This window comes from Electrona antarctica (genome assembly GCF_951216825.1).
Source record: "Electrona antarctica genome assembly, chromosome: 4".
Lineage (NCBI taxonomy): Eukaryota > Metazoa > Chordata > Actinopteri > Myctophiformes > Myctophidae > Electrona > Electrona antarctica.
Genome location: NC_136809.1, coordinates 51,458,851 through 51,484,523, shown reverse-complemented (window position 1 = coordinate 51,484,523; position 25,673 = coordinate 51,458,851). Strand labels below are relative to the sequence as shown.

Below are 25,673 nucleotides of genomic sequence, written 5' to 3'. Positions count from 1 at the left end.
GCATGGCCTAACCCAGTGGCGTTTCCAGCATTGTTTGAGATGAAAGGCTTCGGCCCCTAGCAGAATGATGTGTCCATGGGCATTTTGTGAATTTCATGCATTAAATACATACATCTGAAGAAGCACCCTGGGAAGTAACTATAGGTGATGATCATCATGGCAAAACAATGTTGTGGAGGAAAAACTATTGACATTTTAAAAGTGATTTTTCTGGTAAGTTTGATTAACTGGAATTCTTTATTATTTACTTGATATCCGAGTGGTAGGTGCTACTACTACGAACTGGATCCTGAACCATTGTGGTGAGTTTAAATGTTTTTTTTATATTTTTTTATGGAGGGACAGACAGTAGGCTGACAGGAAATGGGGAGAGAGATGGGGGGAAGACATGCAGTAAAGGCCGTCGGGATCGGGAGTCGAACCCGCGGCACACTGCCAGACTGGATTACCAGCCAAGGTAGGACCACTGAGCCATGGCCCAGGCCCATTGTGGTGAGTTTTACCCCTATGTGTCCCTATTCTGGGCGTGTCATAATTTGGTGGAAATAGTATACATCCTCACCTCAAGCTCACAGTGCATTTCAATGCAGGGAAGCTGGAAGTATACCTTCACTATAATTGCCGGGACAACGCTCCACATGTCCCAAACTCTTCTCCCTTCTGGCTACAAAACTATATGGAATGCACTTCCCATTACAATCAGAACTGCAGCCTCACTCCCAACCTTCCGCCGTAGTCTGAAAACCCACCTCTTCAGACTCCATCATGGCCCGTAGCACTTGCCCTAGCCCCGACATTTTTATGTAGACTTATAGCATTTTTATGTAGACTTATAGCATTTTTATGTAGACTTATAGCATTTTTATGTAGACTTATAGCATTTTTATGTAGACATAGCACTATAGAGTATACATGCAGAGTTCCATTATATCGTTATTCCACTGTTACGTTCTTAGCTTACGTATGATTCATGATAACTACTTTATGTATGTGATGTATTGCCATGCTTTTTGTTCTTGCTTAATGTAAATCGCTCTGGATTAAGAGCGTCTGCTAAATGCCTAAATTGTTTGTTTGTTTGTAATGTGGTAAAAAAAAAAGGAGGGTGGCGAAGTATAGACCCCTGGGGGAGTATAGGGACCCGGTCAATGGAGTATATAGGGTTTAAGACAAGTGGTTAATCACCAGCCAGTAAATCAACATGTACATTTGGGGTGCGGTGGTGTGTGGAAAAAAGGATCTGCTTCTAATTAGTAGTCAAATAAAAAAGTGCTTTAAAAGCAACTATGTCGAAGTGTCTGCATATATTACAAATCACAATGCTTAACTTCCGCTATAACCATAGCCTCTCTCTTTTTTTTTGCGGCTTACGCCTTTTTATTGGTTTTTGAAGGGACAGACAGTAGGCTGACAGGAAACGGGAGAGAGATGGGGGAAGACATGCAGTAAAGGCCGTGTCGGGCTCGGGAGTCGAACCCGCGGCACACTGCGACTGGATTACCAGTCGGGTGCCCAGACGGTTACGCCACCGCCTGGGCCTCACTCCCCATTCTGAATGTGCACCATCGTGGATGATCACAGGACACAGTGTGTGCGTTGTGAGCATCAGGCGAGGGTCTTTGCCCTTTGGTGGACCAGGGAAGCTCCCAATCCATGTCAATAAGGGCTTAGCACTTGGTGTTGTTGAGTTTGCACTACAGTAGTCCGTTGGCTTGCTTGACCCCCAATGCCTGCATAACCTAACCTCTCCTGAATTCATTCTTTCTCTCATCCTTTCACACAGTTTCACATACACACGAGTATACTCACCATTTCAGCAATAGCCTACTTGAGAATCTTTCAGTGTCTGTATTCAAACTTAAATAAAGTTGCCAGTCCACTTATGTATGTGTGTGGGTATACTATTATGTTTCAATGTATGTTGCATGTCGTTGTATGTCATGATAAGGACCGCCCAAATTAATGCATATCCCTGTTTGACTAGATTTTGTGCTAGGAACCACATGAGATTGTAAAGACGAGATGTAATACATAATTCTGTAGGTGGGGAGCAAACAGTGGAGGAGAGTGAAACTTATGATCAGTCATTCATTTCTTATATTTTCTCTCATTGGATTAACTTGCCCATGAATAAATAGTTCAATTGTTTCCTGCAGGAAAAAGCTTTGCCCCTGTGCTGCCCGGGGGGGGGGGGGGGGGGGGGGGATCTCTGGTGCGTGCCCGAAACGCACATGCCACATTATTTGATTAATTTGATTGAATTATTATTGCCCTCAAAATAGAAGAGAAGGTGGAGAAGGACAAGTTTCTTAACTTTTTTTTTTATCCGTTCTCAAATCTTCTATTGTGTGCCCATTTCAGCACAATTTGAGAGCTTAGTTCAACCAATTGCCTGTAGTATAATAATTCAATATTTCACTCCACCTTTTGAGTGGTGCTAGTGCCATGACTCCTATACGGAGCTATGTGTGTATATATGTATGCGTACATACATACGTACGTGTATGTTTGTGTACGTACGTGTCCGTGAGGCAAGTGCTGCAACACCTAAAGTGGCCAGTAGAGCACACGCACACATACACAGAGGCCAGGGAGTACAGTACAGTACCACTCACTTCAGACTGGTCTGATTTTTTTATTGTCTTGGCTACTATTAGGCTCAAAATATTGGCTGTAGCATTGCTCCAGAGAAATTCGACTGACTGATTTCTGCACACACACACACACACACACACACACACACACACACACACAGAGCTCTGGTCCATAGCCTTCCTGCTTGCTTCCTGGTTTCGATGGGCGCTGATGGAACGCTTGTTTTACAGCACCGGCTACTACCTACCTCAAACCCTAACCTAACCATAACCGCAAGCACGGAGCAGCGCATCCCTCACCATCCTTAATCCGGTCGTTTTAACGGCCCCCACACCAACTTTAATCCGGTCGTTTTAACGGACACCTCACCAACCTTAATCCCGTCGTTTTAACGGACTCCTCACCAACCTTAATCTGGTCGCCTGTAAAACAAGCGCCCCCTCAGTGACCATCGACTACCAGGCTCTGCGTAAAAGGTCAGCCCTTTGCATTAAGGCTATGGAACTGATGGGCTTCCTGCCTTGCATGAAATGCAGACCAGCCTCTCCTCTGTAGCGAAAATAAAAATAATGTTTTACCTACTCACCAATACAAAGACGGGTTGTGTAATTAGAAAGCCTACTTTCCTTAGTGAACACACTTAGAGCCCCCCCCACGCCCACCACACGTATAAATGCACTTTTTGGCCAGAAAGGGGTTTTGTTTTCACCGGAAAAAATATATAATTTTAGTTACTCCACTGCACCCTCTACCAATATTGTCAAGAGAATACCCTCATAGAGAAGATTTTTCCTTCGGGTGAAAAATAATCCCTTTCTGGCCAAAAAGTGCATTTTAAACATGTGGTGGGGGCTCAAAGTGCGTCCGCTAAGGAAAGTAGACTTTCTAATTACACAACCCGTCTTTGTATTGGTGAGAAACATTATTTTTATTTTCGCTACAGAGGCTGGTCTGCATTTATGCGAGCCCCGGAAGTCGACAGTAACATAGCTCTAAATGTGACGGCATTAGAGCTATGGACCAGAGCTCGCTCACTCGCACACACACACACACACACACACACACACACACACACACACACACACACACACACACACACACACACACACACACACACACACACACACACACACACACACTAATGGACAGGATAATGAAATCTGCAACATTAACAATAGCTGCATTTTGAAAATTTCAAGGAAACACCTGTTTGAGGAAGAACTTAGCATAGTCATTTCGCACCACAAACCAAGTCGCGGCCATTTTGACCTGCAGGGGCCACCCATCACCACCACGTGACGAGGGGTAACCTCAGCAGCACCCGTGGAAAGCCTGCTTTCTAATTCTATGTATTGCTCCGTGCTCAGATCCGGTGTAGAGGCCGCCTACTATATCGGCACAAAATACAAGCACACACGCGTACCAATTCCGTATCCGCTCTAGACCGGATCTGCAGACCGCACAGTGTGAATCGAACACAGTCTAACGCGAGAGGGAAGAAAGGAGAGGTGGATAACAGAGCAATCGAACCGAGTGCAGTCGGTGTTGCCATGTCCGCTTATTATAAGCAAATGTGGGCTTGTTCAAGACAAGGACCCCCAAATTAATATATATTTGTCTGTGGAACCCCATCTGAAAACATTTTATGCCAGGGACCCCCATACAAGATAGATACAAAAATATTCCACATTTTTCAAATATTTTTTCCCCTTTGAAAATAGCAGATCTACAAGGTTTGGCTTCAGTAATGACAGTAATAAGAAGAAAATGAAGTAGAAATAATGAATTTGATCATTATTATAGCTTCATATACATAAATGCAAATGTAGTCATTCCAACCCTTCTTTCATTGTATTTGAGATTGAGGCCAAACAGTACATTAAAACAATTTTAATTTTAACTAAAAAAAACAAGAAAACTGCGAGAAGTTGAACTGTTGCTTTGTAATCCCCCCTGCATGGATGGCTCTGATGTTGTATTGTTGTTTTGTAAAATACAAATACAAATACAAATAAAGGGCGGCAGGGTCGAAGTAAAGGGCTCAATTATTTGTTTGGCCTTGTTTTCCCTACCGAGACCTTGGGGGGGGGCTTTCTTTTGCGCTTGTTTCTAGTTTCTACCCTCAACACCTGGCAACAGCGGAGCGGGGTCCGGAGAACAAGGAGCTCTGTGGTCGACATCATTGATTCAACTCGCTTTGACTATCCTACCCTGCTGCTAGCTAACCGTTAGCTACATGTGCTGAGGACGAGGAGGGGAAACCGATCTCCGCCGCAACGCAACAACAACCACCATGCCGACAATTACCTTACCGCCCAAAGAGAATGCTCTCTTCAAGAGGATTCTGGTGAGATGTTGACCCTACACGTTGTTGTTTCAGATGGTTAACGGTGTCCTGTGTTGAACATCCATCTATCTATCTATCTATCGACGGGCACACAACGCCGCCTCGTTCTTTAGCTAGCACCACCACTAGCGTTAGCGGTTAGCCTTTAGCTTCCACCGTTAGCAAAGATGGCATAATTGAATGAGTTGGCTAGTGGTGTGTTTAGGCATGGAATGGATGGTGGTGGTGGTGGTTGTGCGCTGTCATTGTAAAAAACTGATAGCCAACCAAGCAAGCCGGGCGTGTGCACGGCCCGTGTGTTTGTTTCTTTTCTCCCGAAGCCCGGTTATTATCGTGCGTCTTGTGTGTGTGTGTGTACACAAAATGTGGATGATGGTAAAGAAGAGAAAAAAAAACACGGCACGCTATTTACATGGAGCCTTGGTTGGTTCCGTTAGCTAGCCGGGTTATGAGCTAATTTTATTAGGCTACTTGGTTCGTCGCACGAGCATGTCTGTCTGTCTGTCGCTCGACGAAACGAATAACGTGATTTTCTGCTGGAGGGGGGGGAAAGAAAGTGTCCTTGTTGCGACTTCCAAGTTGAAAATGCAGCATTTTTCCCCCGGTTGGTGCGATTATGAAGTGTAGATGGAAAGGTTGTGAAGGCCTCACACACAGCCAGTTGTCAAACACAGCCAACCCCGCACACACTTAACACAATGCCATGCCAATAGAATAATTACACTCGCGCATCACTGTGTGACCTGAATGCCACTTTGTTTTTAACGGTAAACGACACAACTAAAAGCGATCCTAACTGCCTGTTTGTTTTAGTACAAGTCCACCATCGAGCATCACTGACACACACACACTCCTCCTGAGTCCTTAGCAAACTATTGATAGCAAGTTGTAGTTAGCCGAATAAGTAGCGTGATGTTGGCTAATGTAGGTATATAGTTTCAAAACTTGACATGTCTTGGAAGAGACTGCCTGGGCCTGCGCATTGTATTCCACAAGTCAACGACTTTTAACGTCCGTTTTGCTCTATGGGGGGGTGGGGGGTGGGGGGGGTTGTGTGAAAGCGAGGCGCAAGAGTAGAAGTACTAATGGTGGGATACTGTGTCAGCACATTTGTGGCCAGACATGTCAGCTGGACGGTTACTTCAGGCCTGCCAGCCATGGCGCTGCCCATCCCTCCCTGACTGTCCAGTGGTGTTTTGAGTCGTTCTGATGTTCCCTCTGTTTTTTGTTGTTGTTGCTTGCTATCTTATTCTTGACACCGTTTCAGCTACAATCTAATCTTCACCCAAGAAGCGCGCGGTCTTTGACGGGCGTGGTGGTGGAGTAAACTTTTAGTCCGAGGTTAATTCTCATTTTCACAGGAGGTCTTTAGGACCAGGCTCAATCCCTGCTGTGTGTGTGATATCAGCCAGGTTGGCTGACTGGATGCATGCTGGCAGTTGAGGCTCTCTCTCTCTCTGCACGAGTACAGTAGGCTAGGAGTAGGCATCCATGACGTTTTTAGATAAAACATTATTTGAGATAAAAGCTCTGACTGTGGTAGACCTGGTGGTTGTAACTTGTTTTTGACCTTGCAGGTCTTAACAGTATGAACTTGCTATAGCCTATTTACAGCTGTTTATATAGTCTTCAATCTAGATAAAGTCAAAATGTCATAAATGTGATCACTGATTAGCCTCGTGCATTAGTTACCTGCCGCTGTGTCATTTGATAATCGCACGAGACATTATTTCTGAATTGAAAGCATGGACCACACCTCCCTTTTTATTTTCGCTTTTGCAGAAAGTCAGGGAGTCTTAATGCACTGTCTCCTATTCGTTGGGCAGGCTTCCAACTTGTGATTGGCAGTGGTGTTGCATGAGGCTCCGTTCTCTTTCATGCCATTGCAGGCAGTTGTATCCGAACAGTAACACGTTGTTAAAGCAATATCTTAAGCAATACGGTAGATGGGGGAATTGTTATTATAAATAATGACCATATAGCTCAAATGAAAATGTATTGCCTTAAGCGTAATCCTTGTAATCCCTATAGTTCCATTTATAGGAATAGTATTTTATGTCACTACTGTTAACTACACATCAACTCAACACACTGGAAAGGGTCAATTGATTGTTGACCAACATGAGTATGGAATTATTTAAGCTATGTAGCACACGATGGGCAAGAGTGGTTCTCCATGCTTGTTAAATCAATTGAGAATAATTTGAAAATACTCTTGTGCTATACAGCAGTCCTCGAGTTTGTCTAGGACAGAAAATAGAAATGCTGTTCACTGTGCTTTTGAGCTAAGAGGCCATGGTTGTTTCCCAACTGTTAACTGTTGCACCACAAGTCCCACTACTACACTCTTTGGCAGCTTGCACAGTAGTTGCACTCCCCTCTCGCTCCTGGTCAAGTTATTTTGGGTGAGTTGTAGAACATGCTGGATAAGCACAACGAGTGGTGGGGATGTTACTACTATTAGGTTACATTTACAAGTGTATTTGTGCCTGTGTGCATGAGGCAAACAGCCTTTTTTTTTCATGGACAATTGAGATACATAATACTGCTTGGGGATCTCTGAAGTGACCATTCCATCTTTTCACAACTGTGTACAGGATGATGATGATGGAACTGAATTGTTTTCACAGTTGCAACACATATAAAAATGTAGCAATTTTAAATAATGTCCAGGCTTAGTTATTACTTGAAGTTATGGCTTCCCTAGGCCATTCAGAGTATGGATTAGAAGTGGCATGGCACGTTCTGATTACTTTGTTATGAATAATGGGGAAAATTGGACTTCGCCGCAGATAAAGCCACATACCACTGACTCGTCATTTTATATACAACTCTAAACTTTAAATGAATGTAACGTGTTATCCACTGCTGTCCAAGTCTAATTAAAAATGAAGGATTTCAATATTTTTGAACAATTTATGTTTTTAAGTCTAGTGCTTTGGGTTTGTTTTGAAGTTCCACATTGCAGTTTGCACAAAAGACATGGGCCCAGATTTTGCTCAGAAAATTGATGAGCTGGTATTTTTTAAAGCCAAGGCCAAGCCCTCCCTAGGCAATGCCAGTCGAGACTAATGGTCTACTCTTGGCTGTCTAATGTCACATCTGGAATGAAGCAAGAAAGAGAAGAACTAGGCAGAGAAAAACACATTTTCAAAAGCTTAAGTGGATAACAAGTTTTTCTGTAATTGTTGGACTTGGACCGTCATCTCCCTTCACAGAGCAGAGACTCATTACTTGCTTGACACATCATTCTCCACACTCCTCTTACTCACTGGTAGTACAGTTAGTGTCTCTACGTATGGAGAGCAACATCAATATATCTGGCCATGCCATTGCCTAGATGGCAACTCTGCTCAAAGGTAGGGAAAAAAAATAAACTTTCTCCATCTTTAGAGATTGGAGATGTTCTGCATTGCATGCATGTTCTGCATTCTGAAGACTGCATTCTGTGGAGGCAATACTTCATGCTCAGAGGTTTTGGACAGTAGTTGGCATGGTATAGTAATAATAGTATATAGTACTAAATCCACCAATATATTTGTTGCACAGCAACATCATTCATGACTCATGTGTAGTACTGTCAGAATGGGTTCTGTTGGCCCAGACGGTGGCGTAACCGTCTGGGCACCCGACTGGTAATCCAGTCGCAGTGTGCCGCGGGTTCGACTCCCGAGCCCGACACGGCCTTTACTGCATGTCTTCCCCCATCTCTCTCCCGTTTCCTGTCAGCCTACTGTCTGTCCCTTCAAAAACCAATAAAAGGCGTAAGCCGCAAAAAAAAAAAATCTTTAGAATGGGTTCTGTCCCGTATCATTCGAAAACACTCGAGTCGATAGAACATTAGTCGGCTCAATCGAACTTCGCAACGTTGCCAAAGGTGCCCAAGGTAACTGGAAAGGAAAATCATCATTTCCATGAAGCTTGTCAACACACTGAAGCACAAAGTGCTCTAAAATCTCCTGGTAGATGGCTCAGTGATGATTTGGGGTGCCATGTCATCTGCTGGTGTTGGTCCACTGTGTTGTATCAAGTCCAGAGTCAACACAGTCATCTATCAGAATATTTTTGAGCACTTTGTGTGCTTCAGTATGTTGTTTACAAGCTTTATGGAGATGATGATTTTTCCTTTCCAGCTCGATTTGGCACCTGCCCACAGTGCCAAAACTAGTAGTAACTGGTGTACTGACCATGGTATTACTGTGCTTAAATGACCAGCCAACTGGCCTGACCTGAACCCCACAGACAATCTAGGTTGTATTGTCAAGAGGAGAGTGTGGGACAAAATACTCAACAATACAAATTAACTTATGGCTGTTATCAAAGCACACCTGGGCTTCCATAACACCAACAGTGCCACAGGCTGATCACCTCCATGCCACGCCCCATTGATGAAACATTTTTCAAAAGTAGCCCAGACCAAGTATTGACTGCTTACATTAATATACTTCTCAGATGGTAGACATTTCTCGATCAAGAAATCATTATTTTAGTGGTCTCGTAAAATATTCTAATATTTTGAGATGTTATGATTTTCATGAGCTGTATATGCCATAATCATCAATCAAAAAGGTTTAGGGATGTGCCGGTGAGCCATTTTGGCCGATATCCGATATAATGAATTGCTGTTATGGCCGATAACCGATATTACCGATGTCGATATGATCTCATTCTGTATTGAAAAATTATAGTTTTGTCCATTCAGAAAAATACATGTAACGGGGTATCTGCACTGCAGGCTTAGGCAAGTCAGATTTAACTTAAATACCTTTTATATTCAATATTGTGAGCTTGTAGATCTGTTCAAGCTGTTACTTTGGGCTTGTTTATCTGTAAAGACAGACCGATTAATCGGACCGATACACTATGCACAATTAATTGCGGATATATGAATATATGACCTTTTGAATTACATTATGGAAGAAAATTAACTTTTGCATGATATTAGATTTTTTTTTGAGAAGGACCTGTATACTTTATCGGCCCAATATAACTAGTCTGCAGTTGTTGTAGGTAGAGACTAGAGAGAGGCACTTCTGAAGCGGGACGTGGTTATAAGCACCAGCCATGTGTCCCTGGTCCTATGCGATGATTAGTACTGTTGGTTTTTACACCTGGGATGGATCCCATGTTAACACTCCCATCGCCCAGGACGAAGTTCTTTGTCCTTTCTATTAGTAACGCCCGACGCTCAGGACGAAGTTTATTGATACGAGAACGGATCGCCTGGCTGTATAGCCCAGGCGCGCCTGCTGGGCTCTCCTCGGTGACGCGCAAGAGTGAGAAGTCATCAAAAAACTCCCTCTGTTTAGCTGATGAAAACGAAAATCTTAAAACGTTCATAAATCGCGATCTAAATCATCCCGTCTTTTTCTGAAAAAAGATCCTGTGTTAGACGGCGCTCCGTGGTCCAGTCGCTAGTCTCGATCGATTTATTCTTGTCTCCCGTTGTTGTCGATCGACTCTAAAGTGCTGTGGCTATTGTTAGCTGCTACACAACATCATGAACTTCCGGCCGGTCCGTCCGGAAAAGAAGTCCGTGTTTATAAATCGACTGGGCGCATGAATGTAATGGATTAAATAGTTCCGGGCAATTAAAGTGTTAAAGCCGTTAGGAGGACTAGGCTCCATCATATGCAACTCTTGTCATTGTTTGAGTCGGTGCCGAATGACAATATAAAAATTTTATCCAGATTTACCCTTTCAGCGCGATCATTTATTGAAAAAATAGGATCTAATTCACGCCACCATTTTTAAAATTTGAGCTCTTATTTTGAAAAGCCACATTTTCAGTCGACCGGAAGTGGATTATCCCTGCAAGCAAGGACTTCGGCAATGGCGCTGAAAGTATTAAGATAATGAGATGTGTGTTCTGGTTATTAGGCTGACTGGTGTTTTAATAGTGAGGAATTAGGAGGGCAAGGTGCAAGAGCTGACCAAGTAAGGTGTTGGAATTAAAGTTTAACAGTTACATAAATTGTAATTATGTACATTTGAGTTTTTTGTCAAATTGTCATGTCTGCCCAGACCAATTTGTATTTACAAAGCCTAAAAGACAAGCAGAAAAAACACGATTAAAATTGTTAGTAGGGATGCACCTGCCACCGATGTATCGTCCACATATCGGCATCGGCCGATATTTGCTGTTATCGATCGGCATCGGCAAATCAAACTGACATTAGCCGATATTTATCTTGTTGATAAGCATGTATACATTTTCTGTTAGCTATGTTGGTTATCTGCAGCCTACTAACTACCAAGCTGTAGATTCTGAACATTTATTTCTTGTATTGAAGACGTATTTGTTTCCCAGACACAAAAGGGGGGAATAACTAGATAAACATATCGGTATCAGTATCGGCTAAATAGTTATTTTAAACATCGGTATCGGCCAATAATTTCCATATTCCATCCCTAATTGTTAGTTGCAATTATTTGATGCTGATTAATCATCAAGGAAAATGTATTGCAACACAGTCTGCATACTAGCAGTGGTGGAAGAAGTGCTGATTTATTTTTTACTTTAAACCCATTCTGGGCGGGAACCCCTTTTGGTGTTATGGCATTATATTAAGCATTATGTTATACTTTAGCTGTTGAAAAAGCACTACGAGCTTATAGATCTGCTATTTTTGAAAAATTGTGAAAATGTGGCGCAAATCATAGCGAACGTTTTTACTCAAAAGGGGTCCCTGGAACAATATATTTTCAGATGGGGGTCTGCGGCCAAATACAGATCATTCTGGGGGTCCTTGACATGAAAAAAGTTGAGCACCACTGACATAGAAACGTAGTTGTTTCAGAAAAGCCCTTTTTTCCCTTCTTTCTAATTATTTGATTGGCCCAAAGGGTTGTTTATTGTCATGATTTGCCACAGCAACAGTTGGCTTTGTCTTTAAATAAATACTTTTTTAAACGTCTATGGGGAAAATTAATGGGGAATTATCTTCCGGGTCTGTCGTCGTCATGAAAGGGGGCGGGACTGCGACCCTCTATTGCAGATGCATATATTTAAATTGTTGTAAAGCCTATTCATACAACTCGATAAGGATAGCGGAACGCTAGGAAGAAGGTTAGGCCTTCCCACAATAAGTGGTCTTGTATGATCAAACTCTACCTGCATCCACGTGAATCATTACTCCAAGAAGGTTAAAATTATAAATCTAGTCCCAAGTAATATTTGAAGTTAACACCCCGAACGCCCGGCGTTATTTAATCCATTAAATCATAGCGCCCAGCGATTTATAGCAGCGGAGCACTTTTACCGACGGACCAGGATGTTATCCCGGATGTGGCTGAAGCAGCTAGATGTAGCCAGAACACTCTAGAGGCGATTAGAGACGGGACCGCGGTGGGCCGTCTAACACATCTTTGCTTAGAATTGGATGGGATGATTTAGATCAAGAGTTATTAACGTTTTAAGATCTTTTAACATCTTTTGATGACGTCCCACTGTTGCACAACATCGAATGTTGCGCAACATCGAATGCTGCGCAACAGACGTTACCAGCCTGTGGAGCGATGCGATCGGTTTTGATTTCAATAATCTCCGTCCTTTTGCTCAATCTTCGTCCTGGACGCTGGTTACTAATTTAAAAGACGCTAGAACTTCGTCCTGTGCCCTTGGGGTGTTAAATGGGGTTTGATTCAGACGGCTTGCTGACTTATTTGTTTCTCTCCATTTGGAATTAGTTGTACTACATGCTGTCATTATTGCTCTGTTCTCTCTCTCATCCTTTTAAAAATGTTCTCAAATATCATACGATTTCTTTGCTCTAATATGCTTCCTCTCACTCTCTACACAGCGATGTTACGAACACAAACAGTACAGAAACGGACTCAAGTTCTGCAAACAGATCCTGTCCAACCCCAAGTTTGCGGAGCATGGAGGTAAGGCATGTGATGTAGGCATGGATGGAACGCTCTGGTCCAGAGCGTTGGCCAGTTCTCTTTTAACGCTCTGCCAGGCGCCGTTCTATTCCTATAGTCAGCAAGTAAACGTATGAGGTCTCCAACTGTAGTAAAAAATAAAAAACCTGTTGTGTAAAATCCACTTTTTGGCCAGAAAATAAAATGTGCCCACAGGCAGAAAATCTTTCATTCACTCGGGTCATGTCATAAGATCTGGTCAATAGAAAATAACCATTGGAGAGTGTTGAAGAGAACTCGCTGACACTACCGTATTGTACCGAATATAAGACGACTGATTTATAAGATGACCATTTTTCAAGACCTCATTTGTGGGAAAAGGAACATTGAATGTCAAATAGTCTAGTCCCCGATTTATAATGCAACCCCCTTTTTTTAAGGATATTTCCATTGAAAAGGCCAATAGGGTACATGAATATGACTAGTGGACAAGACCAGTAGAACTAAGTCAAGATGCCAGGTCATTGTTAACTGGCATCCTATCGTGTGTATAGTTTCTGCTGTTAGACTGATGATCTGATGTTCTTGGTTTACCTATGATCCTCATTCACTATTTCTATGCATCTGATGTATTACCTCGTGTTTTCCTTGCTTATTGTAAGTCGCTCTGGATTAAGAGTGTCTGCTAATTTTGTCATTTTTGTCATTTTATGCTTTGCTGTGTGTGGGTGTCACGCTACGAAAATAGCCCATCTACAAGCTCTGCGACATGTTTTGAGCTTCTAGATCGGCGATGTTTCGGCACACACAGCGAAATATAAATCAGGCTTTTTTTCCCCGACGTCAAGACCTGAATAAAACATTTCAGATGACTACAATATGACTAACACTAAAGAGAATTTTATTCCAAACACCATGTGTGAACCGAACTCAAAAAGTTGCCGCTGCTGCACTGCAGCCCTCGCTCACTTTGTAACGGGCCCGTCTTGTTACCCCCCTCTGTCCTCCCTCCGTCCTCCTGGCAGAGACCCTGGCCATGAAGGGCTTAACGCTCAACTGTCTGGGGAAGAAGGAGGAGGCGTACGAGCTGGTGAGAAGAGGCCTACGCAACGACCTCAAGAGCCACGTCTGTATCCTTTTCACAAAGACTTGCTTTTCAGGGCTTCTTTTGGACACAGGAGGGGCAGGCACATTATGTATAGAATGTGGCTTAGCAGTGGCATCTTGTGTTCCTACCGTACAACGCAGGCAGTGCTGTAAATAGGTTTTCAATGTAGACGTAATTCCGACACGAACAACGGTCGGACTACCACTCGAACATGCGCTGCTCCTGTGCTTGCGATTAGGGATAGAGGTAGGTTGTCGGTCTAATGACTGTTGGACCAATAACTGTGTCGGAACTAAGTACTGCACCCCAATGTAATGGTTTCCGGGACCCAGGGGTGGTGGTCCCAGGGACATTTTATGAGCCCTACTTCAACGACGTTAGACCTCCGGAGGGTGACATGATTGCGTCCTTTCTCAGTTTAGTGAGTCTTAAGGGTGCAGAATGAAGGCTATTTGCATCACTGCGCAGGTGGGGCGATGCAAATATGGGCAGATATTTCCACCAGCTAAAACCTTTGCAGATGAGTGTTGAGGCCTATTCATAACTCCAGTTTGAGGTGATAAGGTGACCACCGAAACGGTGGTTATGGTGAAAACAAGAGATGTGTTTGGCTGAGCGGTGAGTCGCTTATCACCGCGGCTCCAGTGACGTCATGTTGTAGTTTTCGGTGGTCACCTTATCGCCTAAAACTGGAGTACGAATAGGCCTTTACTGTTATCTCGTCCCGAACACTGCCAGAAGTCGACACATCTTGGTGTCTCGTAGGACGATGATATTGGCCCGCAGAGATACTTGGCATGCATCTTGACAAGTGATAATTGACCGTGGATGTGGGGGAAATAATTTATGCATTTTAATACTACTATGACAAGCTATGCCCTTCAAAAAAAAGTGAAGGTTCACTGGAGGTTATATATATATATATATATATATATATATATATATAAAATACAGATTGCCAGCAACGTTGGATATTCGTTACTTTTGGTCATATCGGTGCATCAAATGTAACGCATACATTGGATAAATCCGTTCTGTTGCATGAATATCACAGGTGCAGAGCCTATGCAAGCTGTTTTGATTGATTTGTGACCGTTTCTGACCGAGGCTAAGTCATTGAATTTTTTTTAATTTCCGATTTTTATGTTGTATGAAAGCAGGGAATCATAGCTTCTAATTGACATTGGTTGTTCAGTTTGACCCACCAGTTTTGAAGATATGGCTTATAGAATAATGTCTTACAGAAAACAGGCTTGAAAGGCTCACTTCTATGGACTCTTTACATTACACCTAGCTACATGTCTAAGCATTTATTTCATATTTACGTCAATGTCAGCTCTGACATTTATTTCAGACATGCTCTAGTATGTGAAGAGTCTGCCTGTGAATTTACTCAATTTAGATACTAAAATACAATTTCTCCTCTCCTGAACAGTTAGTCTTGCCGCCATGACTGTCTCTGTATCAAAAAGAGTCACATCATCATCATCATCATGTCCAAAACAGAACCAGGTCATACTAGGGCTGACCCTCCATCGTTTTCTAGCCCTAAAAAGCTTCTAGCCCTAAAAACAAACCGAATTTGAAGCTTCGAAGACTGGGGCCCGGACAGTCTGATTCATGATGTGTGGAGCTCAAGCACATGGCTTTGAAGGGTAGCAGATCTACAAGCTCATGTAGGACACAAAACGGCCTGGCCAATCAGCAGCAGCTATCCCGCCTCTAGCTGCTGCTGATTGGCCAGGCCGTTTTGTGGCCGGGCATCATGTCTGCCTGAGAGTTCCCAGAAGGGAGCAGGAGGGGGGAACCCAGTGTACTCTCTGCTGCCCCATCTGGCGGAGTCAGGTTAGGTGGTCCCCTAACCTAGCTAAATGATGGAGTTGGTAACCAAATGGACCCTTATATTTTAACTCTTGAGTGTTAAATGAAACCAAATGGTTCCATGCACGCACTCAAGGGTTAAATTATTGTTAAACATCTGCATTAACTAATTTTCAAGAAGTCTACACAATTAGAGAATGTAGAACAATTGTTATTTTGATCAACGTTTGCCTGTTATCTCTCCTACTGGTACCAACATCAATACAGCATGGAAGTGTGTACAAAAGCTTATCCAACGACAACAAAATATTCTTTAGTTTTGTGTCTGAGAGACTAAATGTCATCAAATGGTGGTCTGTGGCTCAAATGCCGAACTGTTGTAGAACAGTTGAATCCAGCCACGTTCATTCATCATTGCCATGATCAGATTTTGTCTAGCCAGACGAGTTGTCTATGCTCCTCAACTCCTCGCCCAGGCTGGCATGTGTACGGCCTGCTACAGCGCTCCGACAAGAAGTACGACGAGGCCATCAAGTGTTATCGCAACGCTCTCAAGTGGGACAAGGACAACCTGCAGATCCTCCGCGACCTCTCCCTGCTCCAGATCCAGATGAGGGACCTGGAGGGCTACAGGGTGAGGACACTTGACACACGGTCACGGAGACAACGGGAGTGCACCGTTGATTTCATCCACTAAAAATATGACGGAGATCTTTCCGTCAAGTACCTTTTTTCTTTTTCTAAGCTAAGCTATGAGGACTAAAACCTTGACTAAATGTACTGACAATCTTGTCAACAAATTAAAACTAGACCAAAATGTGAGGGATGGACTAGCGGAGATGAGTTTGGTTTACGCTGGGGTTGTTGCGCTCTGAAAATAGCCGATCCACAAGCTCACACCGCGACACGTTGCGAGCTTGTAGATCGGCTATTTTCAGCACGCAACCAAGTGTAAAATCAGCCATTACGGTGCCATCGATGCCTGCCGGGGGGGGGAAAAATTGTCGACTAAATATACTGTAGATTTAGTAGACTAAAATCGTATATTTAGTCGACTAAAACTAGACTTAAATCACAACTTTTGACAAAAATATCCAAATCAACACTGATGGAGTGAGAGTAGCTAAAAGAAAGTGTAGCCAGGGCAATCGGTTCTCCCTACCTACCTACTGAATGCTGATAGGATTTGCTGACATCTGAATTCAATGAATGGGCTAAAACTGTCTGGAAACAATTCAGAGATTTAGAAATTACCCGCATCGCAGAGCCAGTGCAAATACTTAACCCATTCTGGGCGGGAAGCCCTTTTGGTGTTTTTTAGCATTATGTTGTACTTTTAGCTATTGAAAAATAGCAGATCACCGAGTGCCGCGCTACGAGCTTGTAGATCTGCTATGTTTGAAAAATCATGAAAATGTGGCGCAAATCTTTGAATATATATTCTTTCAGAGTGAGTGTTTTTAACTCAAATTGTTGCTTCTGGGGGGGGGGTCCTTGGAACAACATATTTTCAGATGGGGGTTGGCGGCCAAATACGTATATTTTTGGTGGTCCTTGACATGAAAATGTTTGAGAACGACTGACATAGAAACATGGTGTTTTTCAGAAAACCGTCAGGATTTAGAAGACATTTGTGGAATCGTCCTCAGGTCTAAATGGGTTAAGGGCGGTCCTTCATATTGGAACAGTTTAGGGATTAGTTTTCAACGCAGTGGGTGTAGGTTAGTTGGTGCTTAGCGTGGTGTAGGTTTCTTAGCGCTGTTGCATATTAGAGGCTCAATTTATTAATTTGGCTGCCCTGCAAACCCGGCAGGTCCAATCCGGCCTGCAGAATGTTTTTTGCAAAGAAGGAAAGAAACATTTATTAGACATCTGTATGGCAGCCGTTCTCTTGCCGCAATCTCTCTCACGATCATGAAATCTTACTGACGATTAATTGTCATACAAATAATTGCGGTTAACAATTGAATTGAATTTTCGGCATTGACTGTTAGAACATATGAATACAAATTACATTTGTTTTGCCTTTTTTAGTGTTTGTAAAACACAAATCCCCAGAGCAGATATGACATAACTTGAATATCTACAAGCTCACAATGCATTACGTTGCGACATAAGCTTGTAGATCTGCTATTTCCACTACTTTGAAAATGTGTTAGGATTTTTCAACAATCAACATGGAAATGATTATGAAGATTAAACGCGGGACACTTTACATAACCGTTGTTTATACTTCCAGTTCACGGCCCGGGAGTTTATAGCCTTCAAGAGTTTGCACTGAAAAATACGTGGCATCGCTGGAGTAATTAATTAGTTAATATGCAAGGCTACAAGGGAGTTAATATGCAAGGCTACAAGGGAGTTAACCCATTTAGGCCCAACGTCAAAACTTCTAAAAGACAGTTTTCTGAAATACCTGCTATGTTTCTATCTCAGTGGTGCTCAATATTTCATGTCAAGGACCCCAAAAATTATATATAATTGGCCACCGACCCCCATCTGAAAATATGTTGTTCCAGGAACCCCTCAGAAGCAAAGATTAGTTAAAAAAAGCGATTTAAAAAAAATGGCAGACCTACAAGCTCGTAGCGCGGCACTCTGTGCCGCACTACGAGCTTGTGGATCTGCTATTTTTCAATAGCTAAAGTATAACAAAATGCTTAAAACACCAACAGGGGTCCCCATCCAGAATGGGTTAATATGCAAGGCTACAACGGAGTTAATATGCAAGGCTACAACGGAGTTAATATGCAAGGCTACAACGGAGATAATATGCAAGGCTACAACGGAGTTAATATGCAAGGCTACAACGGAGTTAATATGCAAGGCTACAACATGAGTTATTAACAGAATACAACAAGCATTCCTGCCTTTCAAATGAAATGCGGTCTGTGTGGGAGAGGCAGCTATCCTGGAGTAACCCCAGCTCATTTCCCCTCTTTGCAGTCTGTGCGTGTGTCGTGACCTAAACTTAAGTTTACTTAACACCCCTGTCCTGGCCCAGAGAGATGCAGGGTGCTTTTTTAGAAGAAACAACATGGGCCGATTTTCTTTTTCTTTTTTTAAATGTGAGGTTAAAAAATGACTGAAGGTAAACGGGCGCTTCGAAATTATATTGGGCCTTGCAGCTTGGAACCAAAGTGAGCAAAATATGCTATAGCGTAATGGCATAGTGGCATACTCCCCTCCTCTCACTCAAACACACACACACACACACACACCCACCCCCCGCTCTCTCTCTCTCTCTCTCTCTCTCTTTGACTTTCTCTGTCCCGCTCCACTCCCTGGCCTATTGGTGGAAAAGTAACTAGGTGCATTTACTTAAGTACCGTACTTATTCCTACATTGCAGTATTGATACTTCTACTAAAGTAAAAGCGTTTTGAATACTTTTCCCCACTCCCTGGCCCAGGGTGTACATACAGTATGGCAGGGCAGAGTGGCCTGGACGGTATGGGGAGGGGGATCATGTCATGTACGCAGTCGGCCTCCTCCTCCATGTAGCACAGCTCTCCTGGGATACAGTCTTGGATTCAGATGCAGTTTTAGGAGACATTTCAAATGGATAAGATAAAAGACTAGCCTTGGAAATAATAGTGTGTGTGGTGCGTGCGTGCGTGCGTGTGTGCGTGTGCGTGTGCGTGCGTGCGTGCGTGCGTGCGTGCGCGCATGCATCTGCACCCTCCCTATAGTCTCTGTGCCAGGTAACATCGAGACAATGAGTCAGCAAAAACACCCACCAGCTTCTTCCCCCTTGCCAATGATCCGTTCTGCTCCTGCTTTTTTTCTTCTTCTTCTCCTCCTCCCCTCATTCACATTTTAAATCCGCAACTTTGCAAAGAACTGGAACACGTTTGCAATAATAAGCATTACGGGCAAAATGCGCTGCTAGGTTTATTCTCCCTCCTGTACGTTATGGTTCTGACGCTGAGCGTCTTACCGTGTCTCTCTCCAGGGGACGTGGTATATCGGCTGTATATTGGCGTGCGCGCGCTTATTCCGACACACCCAAAGGTCAGACATGTGGATATCACCCCCGTCGTGGCTTGCGGTTTAGGTTTCTGGTTGAAGGACCATAAGTACAAAACAAAGAATGTTTGCTTTCGCCATCTTTGTTGAAGAAGAGTCTGGGTGATTATGTTTTGGTTCCCTGTGTTCACTGGATGTGTTCATCCAGTGTTCATTTTTGGTTGGCTAAGACTAGACTAAAGCTAAATAGTTTAACCCATTCTGGACGGGAACCCCTTTTGGTGTTTTAACTAAGCGTTATGTTATACTTTAGCTATTGAAAAATAGCAGATCTACAAGCTCATAGCGCGCCACCGAGGTAGGCCTAAAGTTCAATGGTTCTGACTCCGTGTCTAAATAGTTTAAGTAGCCTAAGGTAGGCCTAAAGTCCAATGGTTCTGACTCCGTGTTTCTCTCTCCAGGAGACGCGGTATCAGCTCCTCCAGCTGCGTCCGGCCCAGCGGGCCTCGTGGATCGGCTACGCCATCGCCTACCACCTGCTGGAGGACTACGAGATGGCCGCCAAGATTATCGAAGAGTTCAGGAAAACGCAACAGGTTGGTTGGCTTTCTTTCTGTCTTGCTATCTGTTAAAAGGATCCCTGGCTAATAAGACAAACTTGCCTTAAAACATTATACTTGCCCTCTACAACTAAAATAAAAACACCTTCAAATTAAATTTTATTTCGGGCGCCCGCTGGCCTAGTGGTCCAGGCAGGCGCATGCCACATATAGGCTCTGGCCTGACAGCGCGTCACGTGTTCGAGTCCCGTTCATGACGACCTTTGCTGCGTGTCTCTCTCTCTCCCTCTCTCCTGTCTATCTTCACTGTAACTATCAATAAAGGCACAAATGCCAAAAACAAATCTTATTTCTTTCATAAATAAATAATCTTTCACTTCATCTTTCAATAGGAACTGCTCCTGTTGCAGGTTGATGTCATATGGTCTAGCCCTATGGAGTGCATATGTTAATAAAAAACAACTTAATACTTATATGAGCATCAAAGCAATATTTTAAATACTTTTTATTAGCACGTGCATTCCATATATTCCATAGGGCTGGACCACACAAATTATGCCTTAGTCTGTATGCAGTTAGGGTAACACTTTCTGAGGAAAAGCTCAATTTAATCCACCTAACATCTCACTTGTTGGCTATTTTAGTCTGGGTTATACACACAGTCCAGCCACAGCCTTGTCAATATGGGCTCAATATGTTTTGGTGTGTAAAGTTGGTCTCGACTACAATGGAGCGCTCTCTGGCCTGTTCCAGATAAGGACCGCTTGCTTCCTGTCTCTATTATGCCCTGCCTATGTATGGCAATTTATCAAGCAGGGCAGAGTAGGCCGACATGCACACAGGAAGAATGTGCTCATTGTGGTGCCGCCTTTATTTTTAATTTTTATTTTTTTACAGTTCAGGACAATTTAGGTAGAATGCATTGTAATTCAAGTGGGCCGTTTTGTTTAATTCTCTTGTTCTCCAGTGACACCATTGATCATTCACTTAACTGTGTGTGTGTGTGTGTGTGTGTGTGTCTCCAGACATCCCCAGACAAGGTGGACTACGAGTACAGTGAACTGCTGCTCTACCAGAACCAGGTGCTGAGGGAGGCTGGGCTGTACAAGGAGGCCCTGGAGCATCTCACCAGCTACGAGAAGCAGATCTGCGATAAACTGGCTGTGGAGGAGATGCGAGGTGGGTTTATAGATCTGTCCTGTGGGTTCACGGACGGTGGCACAGTCTGTAGTGCTGTCGCCTCACAGCTATAGAAGCTCCTGGGTTAGATTCCCGCTGGGGATGCTGTGGGCCCTGGGGGCGTGTTCCCTCCTCGTCGTCAGTGCCCTTTCTGTGTGGAGTTTGCATGTTCTCCCTGTGTCCCCTAGGGTAGGTAGTGGTACCCTCACAAAAAACATGCAGTAATCCTGGTCTCTAAACGACCTCCCCCTGGCCAGTCAGGGCGCCTGATGGAGGGGAAAGGAACTGGTCGGAGTAACGTGTTCCTTCCACACGCTATGGCCGGCCGGGCAAATTCCCCCCTGTCAGGTGAAAAGAAGCAGCTTGGACTCCTCATGCATAAAAGGAAGCATGAGGTCTGTCCACTGCCCCCTCCAGGTTGGCAGAGGAAGCGTGGACCGCGCCTCTCACCCATTATAAAATCCACAGTAAACTGTGGAGGAGATGTGATGTGGGTTTATAGATCTGTTCTGTGATAAACTGGCTGTGGAGGAGTCTGAGATCTACATTGGAGCCTTCCATTCCCATGTAGCTCCCGAGACCCACACGATTAGATTTACAAGATGTACTTGTACATTCGTGTTTCAGAGTTATTTCAGCCTGTCACACTAGCCCTTTAAAAAGCTAAACGTGTGTCCCATGTCACCACCACACCATCTCACCACTGGATACTGGCCCTCTCTTCTGCAGGAGAGCTGCTGCTGGACCTGGAGCGTCTGGAGGAGGCTACGGAGGTCTACCACCGCCTGCAGGACAGGAACCCAGAGAACTGGTCCTACTACCGTGGCCTGGAGAGGGCCTTAAAACCTGGTACTTAATGCCCATGGGGCAACTTGGTCTTTTGGTTTTGATTTCTACGTTTCTACGATTTCTACGTTTTTTTTTAATATTATGCCCTTCCAAAGCCTACTTGTTTAACCATTTTTTGTTTCTTTTTTTCCCCTTCATTTTCAGGCAGCATTGAGGAGAGACAGAAGATTTACGAGGATTCCTGGGAGAAGTTCCCCAGGGGTCTGGTTCCTCGCAGGCTGCCCCTCAATTTCCTGATTGGTGAGACCAATCGTATATTTATTTTCTCTCTCCTGCTGACGGCGGTCGAGCTTTGCATCCCAGGCTGTCGTTCTCTAGAAGTAGATTTGCATTAAGGGCCTTGCAAACGGGGAGAGATAAAACGCGCCTATAGTTCATTTTCAATGAGACCTGCGTTTCCTGCTCTGAGAAGTCGCGGTGCGACAACGCAAGCGTATTTACGTGAGCGCGGTCCCGTGAATTTGTTGCGGCGCGTGCTCGTTACGTGCACACGCCCGCGACTCACCAGACCTGGATTCGGTTTAGCTTTTTTTTTTACGCTTGCGTTGTTGCGCCCCTCTTCAACAGACCTGGAGGAGACGTGTCGTTGATCCAGGCAACAACGCCTGCGTTCCTCGATTCACGTTTGCAAGGCCCTTAACCCATTTTGGACGGGAACCCCTTTTAGTGTTAGCATTATGTTATGCTTTAGCTATTGAAAAATAGCAGATCTACAAGCTCATAGTGCGCCACCGAGTGGCGCGCTACGAGCTTGTAGGTCTGCTATTTTTGAAAAATTGAAGAACGACTGACATAGAAACATAGCTTTTTCAGAAAACTCTCAGGATGTAGAAGACATTTTTAGAATCTGATCTCAGGTCAAAATGGGTTAAGTCTTGTTTCTACTAGATCATGCAAATCTTATCATTTATCGGTTTGGAATGTATGTATGAGAACCGAGAACTCATACTGCTGCTCTATGAAACGTCATCAACTTCCTGGTTGATCCGCTGGCCTTGCTGAAACAATATTGATTTACATGGCATTTCCTTAAATTCAAAAAGAGTTTTGTAATTGAAACGGGGGGGGCCAACGTAGAGCCTGGGATAGTCAAAGCGGTACTTGAAAAGACATGAGAGACACCTTGAAAGAAAATGTTTTTTATAATTATTTTTTTATTGGGTGGTTGAGTGGTTACATACATTCTTGAATACATATCAATACACAATTTCATAAGCAATGATCATAGTCAAGGAGGAACAGGAAATGGTTTACATGACATTAGAGTTTTTAAACATTTTGTATTTCATTAAGTTTATGGCTTCATCCACCCAATGGTTTTTTCATTTTATTTTCATTCACACCTCATTCTTACTAAAGCCGCGCACCCACACACACACACGCACACACACACACACACTCCTTGAAAGAAAATGAACGGTGACATTGTACTGGTTCTAGAGTCGTATCTTTTGTATATGAAATAGTCGTGACAAATGGACAGAGGCTGTTTGGCGATTAAAACATGTCGAAGTTGAATTTCCTCCCATCTTTTCCCCATCTCTAGGTGAGAGGTTCGCGCAGGTTCTAGACCGGTATCTGAGGATGAACTTCAGTAAAGGCTGTCCACCCGTTTTCACCACCCTCAAGTCACTGTATCACGACAAAGAAAAGGTACTCCAGCCCAGGGATACCCCTCAGTTACATCTTCATCATCTCTTATCTTTCTGATCATTTGTGCTTGGCATCAAACACTGGCATTCTGAGCACACCGAGAGGAGCCAAGAATGTCATTACTGTGCACTCCACGCAGTGGGCCGATGGATAAACCTTGTGTTTGTGTCTCTGTGCAGGTGTCAATAATAGAAGACTTAGTTGTTGGCTATGAAACATCGTTAAAATGCGGCAGAATGTTCAACCAGAATGGTGAGTGACAAACACTGAAATTATCATTTTAAACTACTGTAAGTTGAATCTATGGATAATCAATGTGTTTTCGGTTTGTATTTAGACCAGCATAAAACATTGCTTCTTCCTGTACCCTAAAAGTGTTAACCCATTAAGACCTGAAATGTTACACCTTAGCTTTTACAGATGATGGATGGAGCCCACCACGGGTACAAAAATACTTTCTTTGTTGAGAAATCTAACGTTTCGATCTTCGATTTGATCTTCATCAGGTCATAAAAAAAAATATATCAAATAGATCAAAACGTTGTCAGATTTCTCAATAAAGAAAGTCTTGTGTGGTGTGCGGGCTCGAATCCATCATCTGCTGAAGTTTATTTAGCCCAGCACCCAGCCTGTCCATGTGCGTATTCTACGTCCGCTCTACTCACACCTTAGCTTTTAACCACTTTAACCATTATTTTAAACTTTTTGAGTGGTGCAACCACTCCAAGGAACAGCAATGTCCGTGTTAACCTATGTGACTTTAACCTATGTGACTATGAGTACCAGTAGGGGCAAAAGTGGCGCTGTTGTGCCAGAAACAGAGAGAGAGAGAGATAGTGCTGCACTGTTGCCTGCTAATGAGAGAGAGAGGGGAGTTGCACCACTCGGTTCACACGGGTGTGATTTTTTTTTTGAAAATCGTGAAATTGTGTGCACATCTTTGAATATATATTCTTTCACAGCAAACGTTTTTAACACTTTATGCCAGGGAATTCTTAAAAATAATGGCTCATAGCGCGGCACCGAGTGCCACGCTACGAGCTTGTAGATCTGCTATTTTTGAAACATCGTGAAAATGTGGCCCAGATCTTTGAATATATATATATACTTTCAGAGCGAACATTTTCAACCCAAATCTTTGCTTCTGGGGGGGACCCTGGAACAATATATTTTCAGATGGGGGCGGGGGGTCGGTGGCCAATTACATATTTTTGGGTGTCCTTGACATGAAAATGTTTGAGAACCATAGAGACATGGGTTCTTCGGATTTAGAAGGCATTTGTAGAATCGTCATCAGGTCTAAATGGGTTCATGGCTCCTGATTCTCAGTCCTGAGTTGTGATGTATGCACTACTCTATGGTTGTCCCTGCTTTGCAGATGACGGAAAGGAGGAGCCACCGACCACGTTGCTCTGGGTGCAGTACTTCCTGGCACAGCATTACGACATGATCGATCAACAGACACTGGCCCTCGACTACATCAACACAGCCATCGAGAGCACGCCCACGCTCATCGAGCTGTTCCTCATCAAAGCAAAGATATACAAGGTAAGGTAGCGCACACATTTTATTTTGCCCATTGACCGCAGCTACTGGTGTGTATACACAGTACCGTAGGAATATTTATCTGTTTATCTGCCCATTTTGTTTAATTCAAACTCTCGGATGATTTCAAAAACCCACCAAGAGATTCTCCGTCATGGACTTTATTTCGTGAAACCATCTTA

At 43.5% G+C, this 25,673-nt stretch overlaps 1 protein-coding gene across 1 annotated transcript in view; it reads left to right on the top strand.

Annotated features, from left to right (window-relative positions):
- The first annotated feature begins 4,727 nt into the window (after positions 1–4,727).
- Positions 4,728–25,673, top strand: part of naa15b (N-alpha-acetyltransferase 15, NatA auxiliary subunit b) — a 29,835-nt gene continuing 8,889 nt past the window's right edge. Inside the window, exons 1-11 of the mRNA XM_079499223.1 lie at positions 4,728–4,942; positions 12,745–12,829; positions 13,834–13,938; positions 16,214–16,371; positions 20,167–20,301; positions 21,291–21,444; positions 22,174–22,293; positions 22,438–22,533; positions 23,840–23,946; positions 24,126–24,198; positions 25,325–25,494. Coding sequence (XP_079355349.1) covers positions 4,889–4,942; positions 12,745–12,829; positions 13,834–13,938; positions 16,214–16,371; positions 20,167–20,301; positions 21,291–21,444; positions 22,174–22,293; positions 22,438–22,533; positions 23,840–23,946; positions 24,126–24,198; positions 25,325–25,494 — 1,257 coding nt within the window. The 5' untranslated portion in view covers positions 4,728–4,888. The remainder of the gene's footprint in view (positions 4,943–12,744; positions 12,830–13,833; positions 13,939–16,213; positions 16,372–20,166; positions 20,302–21,290; positions 21,445–22,173; positions 22,294–22,437; positions 22,534–23,839; positions 23,947–24,125; positions 24,199–25,324; positions 25,495–25,673) is intronic.